Here is a 5649-nt window from a genome sequence, read left to right on the forward strand (position 1 = left end):
ATAGAGGCCGGGCCGAGTGCCAAGGCCATGGAGGCCGCTCTGCCATGGCCCCCTGAACTGTCTGCTCCGCCATGGCCCCCTGAACTGTCTGCCCCGCCATGGCTCCCCGAGCTGCCTGCTCCGCCATGGCCCCGAGTTCCCTGCTTCGCCATGGCCCCCTGAACTGCCTGATCCGCCATGGGTCCCCCCCTCCCCATTGGATGTTGTGTGGTGCGTAGACACGGCTTCCGGGAGGGGGGAGTTATGTCAGTCCTGGGAGTTATGTCAGTCCTGTGTTCTGTGTGTTGTGTTTTCCTCCCCCATGTGCTTTCCATTACCCAGTTTCTCCCATGGTAATTATGTTCATTGATTCCAGGTGTTCCCCATTTAGTTCAGAGTATATTAGCCCTGTGTTTTCCCATGTCCTGCGTCCGGTATTATACGTCTAACCCCAATGCTGTGTGTGTGTGTGTGTGTGTGTGTGTGTGTTCCTGCCCATTCCATGTGTGTCTTTATTTGGATTTAATAAAGACTGTGATGAATTTTGAATCTCCTTTGTCTCCGCGCTCCTTCGTCTCCTCCACAGTAGCAGTATCGTGACAGTCCCTCTATTTTCATTTTTAAGTCTGCATACTTATTCTCTCTTGCTGTTAATACTCATTGACCATTGGTTTGATTACTGTACTATTGTTGTTTGTTCTTTATTACTGGTAGTTTTATTTCTGAATATTTCCTAGTCCATTTTTTTTATTGGACAGCACTTTAGTCAGCATTGGTTCTTTTTAAACATTTTTCATAAATATTGTATAGTTTGTCAAACTAAATTGAACTTTGACTTGAATTGAACTAAATTTAAATGAGTCACAAGATATTCGAGCTCACACAGTATTCGTGGCCATGCATAACTCTCAGATACCAGAATTGTTTCAGCTGACTGCAGTTTTTCAGGTGCTGCCATGTTGTACTCATCTATAGCTGCACTAAATTTATCTTTTTCCTTTCAATTTTTTTCTGCATAGTTTATATCTTCTTGTTTTGATCTTTAAAAGTCAAATACAATGTCATCTTACAGTATTGCAATATATGTCTCCTAACATCTTTATTGCCATACAGTACGTATCATATCACCAGATTATTGGTGATACACAGCCCTATTAAATCACAGACTTTTCACAATTTAAGAATGTTGCTAAGCCGTTTGCCACAAAAACAAGACCAGAAAAAAGTATGAGCTTTTGTTGTTAAGTGAAATTATACTTTATTGCTTCACAGATGTATTAAACAAACTCAAGTTTGTGTTAAAAGACTTTCATGTGAGATGTTTAAGTACGTCTTGTATGTGATGAAAACTGGCAAAAATGCCAGAGGAAACGTTGAAAGTATGAAAACAGTTTGTGTTTTCCTTCTTGGTTCAGGTGAAGTCCGTCGTGTTTGTATAGGTTTTGGATTACTTTTCTGTTTTTGAGAAATGATTTTATAGTGTTCAGAAATAGAATGTTTCTTGTTTGTGAAGACCAGTGTTGAAGCAAGCTGTTGCATTGTTTGATTGTAGTTTTGACTGTAGAGTCGTCTTTCACTTGTGGTAAAATAGCGCTGATTGCGAAATACAGGATGTGTGAATTAACTTGTGAGATTCTTGATATGAGAGTTTTCATTCTCTGGACGACAGTCGATGCAGACGCTCCGCTTGTGATGTCGTTTGTTCCCATGTGGAGAATCACTATTCTGTAGTCGTGCAGTTTCTCAAAGTGTTTCACGTGTTGTTGAACGGATCTCACAAGAGTCGTGTCTGGATGAACCCAGCATTGTGCGTTTGGAAAGTAGTGCTCGATATCCCAACACGCCGAGTCTGTGAGGAAGCAGACCTGAAGACCTGGAGAAGACCACAAATACTAGTTTTTACTGTGTTCAGAATGAATTATGAGTATATAGTGTTTATTGATAATGTGTGTATTAGTTGCTTACCTTTTGGTATAATGAATGTTCTTTTGCTGATTGTAGTTCTTATTGAGCTTTTATCTAAAGAGACATGGAGAAGGCATGTTAATATGTTAGTATAATGATTTTTTTTGTTTGCAAATGGTTTCTGATGCTCTGAATTGTATTCAGTATTGTTATTATAGCGTCAATGTGCACTAACCATCTGTTTGTTCCCCAAGATCTTCTTGTTTCACTCTGAATGCTTCTTCAATCTTCACGTCTTCACTCTCCTCTTTAATAAATGCCATCTTTATAATAGTGTCACGTGGATCTCAGCTTCACCAGAGGTTTTTCTGTTTGGATATGTTGTCCAGTTCAATATGAGAATAATTAACAGAAAGAAAGAAATTCAAATTTAGAGTGATAGTCAATGGCCTTAAATGACCCTAATAATCCCAAAACACTATAAATAATAAAATAATGACAATTCTACAATTATCTAGTTATTGTTTAGATGTAATACATTTCATAGATTAAATTTCATGAAAACATTCACTGTTGGAAAACAAACAAAACAACAAACCATATACTTACAATATCCGGTTACAGCTGTTGGAAACTCTTGAAGCAAAGACCAGGAGACTCTTAACTGAGATGGTGCTGCGGTCATCAAGTGTGACTAAAGCAGTGAAACACTGTAACTTTATACACATTTTAGTGGGCCGTCCTTAAAGATGAAGATAAAGCAAACAAAGGATGTAAGCAGTTATAGGAACCATTCAGACTCTGAGTTTCAGCAGCTCTAAAACAATCAGCATAACTATAGCACTCATTATCAGAGACATCAGGAAAAGTCCAGATGCATTCACACTTAACTCAGGTGTTTATTAGCATGAATAATGACTATCAATTACAGTAATGGGGCAGAAGCATCAAGAGTCAATAAAGACAACAGACAGACTCACTTACCATGATTTTACATTTGTATTCACACACAACTAAAACAAGAGAGATTAATTTGTAGGCTTATAAGCATAAATGCTGTTTAAATTTTCTATTTAATTTTCACTATTTTATGTGCAATTGTAAATAAATTTGTCAATTTATTTATACTTACCAAAGAAGTGAATCACCAAATTTATTGAAGTGCCCTTGTTAAAAAAATAAACGTATAATTTGGAAGTATTTTGGAGAATACAGATAGTGATTATACATTAAACTCTATATATTAATACTGATATCAATTCAGCTATTTTTTACAGACTCTACGTGAAAACAATGCAAAGTTAATTTTGAACTTGAAATATTTTTTATTAACAACCTAACCTATTGTCCTATATGGGCCTTCACAAACAAGAAACATTCTATTCCTGAACACTACAAAACCATTTCTCAAAAACGGAAAAGTAATCCAAAAACCATACAAACACGACGGACTTCACCTGAACCAAGAAGGAAAACACAAACTGTTTTCATACTTTCAGCGTTTCCTCAGACATTTTTGCCAGTTTTCATCATGTGCAAGACGTACTTAAACATCTCACATGAAAGCCTTTTAATGCCGGGTTCAGACTACACGATATTTTTGTCGGTCACGATAGTCACTGTGTCAGATTACACGATTTTGACTCCTAAAATCTTGTCGTGGCGTGGACAAGAAACTTGTCAGACTACACGTTGCTTCCCGACCATTCATCGCGTGCCGTCTTTAACGATGTGCGTGATGTCATCGAGAAGGCGGAACTAGCGACTGACTTCCGAAAACAAGAGTGTAAACATTGCTGAAGCGCTTCCGCTATAGTTCGCCAGCATTTTTCTTTCTTTGTTCTGTCGTGGTAGTCCCTCGATGACACATCATCCAGGCAGGAGTTGCCACAGCTCCACGAACCTTTCCTCCATCTCATAATTCCACCTAGCAGCACCATCATCTCTCTTTCGTTTCGCCATGTTTGAAACCTGTGTATGAAAGAGCTTCTGTGCTGCTATTGGTCAACGTCACTCGTCGTGGACGACGGAAAAAAAAAATTAAACATGCTAGTCTTTCTGTCGTGATGTCGTGAAGCATCGCAGACGCGGAATCGGTTGTCGTCCACTATGACACACTACACGTGCTGAAACGATGGAATCTTGCGTCCCGACGCCCATTGTCGTTTACGAATCCCCACGACACCCTACGTCAAGCAAATCATGGCAAAATCGGGCTAAAATCGTGTAGTCTGAACCGGGCATAACACAAACTTGACTTTGTTCAATACATTTGTGAAGCAATAAAAAAAATTACTTAACAACAAAACCTCACATCTTCCTGAATGTCATTTGTACCTACACAAAAACTACACAGTGTGAGGAGTGCATAACACAAAACTATATTTGGCCTCTACCATTGTTTAAGTGATTATGTTGTGTTAGTCATGGTTAAGTTTGCATTCTTTTGTGAATATTGTAGTTTGGAGGTTGTTTGTATAAAGCAGTGATGGGCAAACTTGGGCCTTCCAGGCCACTTTCCTGCAGAGATTTGATCCAACCCTGACAAAACTCACCTGCCTGTAACCTTCTAGTAGTCTTGAAGACAATGATTAGCTGGTTCAGGTGTGTTTGATTAGGGTTGGAGCTAAACTCTGAAGGAAAGTGGCCTGGAGGGGCCAAGTTTGCCCACCCCTGGTATAAAGTGATAGTTATCTTGTGTTTGATAGAGGCTGAATATAATAATGATATCCAGAGACTAGTTTGTAGTGAAAGGAGAATAGATGGGAAGACAGCATAATGTCTCGTTTTAGAATTGGACACGCTGCACTTAACCAGTTACTTCATATCATTGTAAAACATGAATCTGGATGTGTCATGTGATTGTCCTCAAACATTTGACAATGTTCTAATAAAGTGTAAAGGATATGATAATGAAAGGCTACAACTCATAGAGGCACACTGCAAAATACTGTAGACTGTCTCTACAGTACATGACTGAAAATACAGCAATCTGTGAAAATAACAAGTCATTTACACGAGATAATTGCAAATAGTCTCAATAACTTATTTTCATAAATCTTAAAGAACTAATATTTACCCCCCAGTTCATTTAATGTTGTGAAAAGTGCTTGGCTCGACTCTTTATGATGAACCGCTTGTTGGATAAAAGCGTCTGCTAAATTAATATGTGTAAATGTGATCTTGATAAATATTGCTTCATGTATAATGGATTTCTCAAATTACTATACAGTTTACTGTATAATCACTATTTGTATTCACCAAAATATTTCCAAATAATATGTTTATTTTCTAATTAAGGCACATCAATAAAATTGTTATCTACCTCAAAAAGCTCCTTGACAAATTTGTTTACAATTGCACATTAAAAGATGATCTGATCTGTCCTTTCAACACAATTACTGCAGAAGACAATTATTTTGGTGAAAGTTATAAAGTCAGCAGGAGAATAAATGTCATTTAATTTTTAAAATGAATCTCTTTTGCTTTAAGTATGCGGGAATACAAATATAAAATCAATCTTTTGTCTGTCTGATGCTCTTGATGCTTCTGCCCCATTACTGTAATTGATAGTCATTATTCATGCTAATAAACACCTGAGTTAAGTGTGAATGCATCTGGACTTTTCCTGATGTCTCTGATAATGAGTGCTATAGTTATGCTGATTGTTTTAGAGCTGCTGAAACTCAGAGTCTGAATGGTTCCTATAACTGCTTACATCCTTTGTTTGCTTTATCTTCATCTTTAAGGACGGCCCACTAAAAT

The 5649-nt window shown here is 37.7% G+C and overlaps 1 protein-coding gene across 1 annotated transcript; it reads right to left on the bottom strand.

Moving 5' to 3' along the window:
- Positions 1-1351: 1351 nt before the first annotated feature.
- Positions 1352-2610, bottom strand: LOC107748000 (uncharacterized; the record flags this gene model as incomplete). The annotated part of the gene is made up of 4 exons (XM_016562648.1): positions 2494-2610; positions 2120-2252; positions 1945-1998; positions 1352-1852 (listed from the first exon to the last, which is right to left on the bottom strand). Coding segments are annotated over exons 2-4 (643 nt in total), but the record flags the coding sequence as incomplete, so codon positions are not given.
- Between the last annotated feature and the right edge of the window lie 3039 nt (positions 2611-5649).

This window comes from Sinocyclocheilus rhinocerous, unplaced genomic scaffold (assembly GCF_001515625.1).
Source record: "Sinocyclocheilus rhinocerous isolate Xijiao unplaced genomic scaffold, SAMN03320098_v1.1 scaffold4305, whole genome shotgun sequence".
NCBI lineage: Eukaryota > Metazoa > Chordata > Actinopteri > Cypriniformes > Cyprinidae > Sinocyclocheilus > Sinocyclocheilus rhinocerous.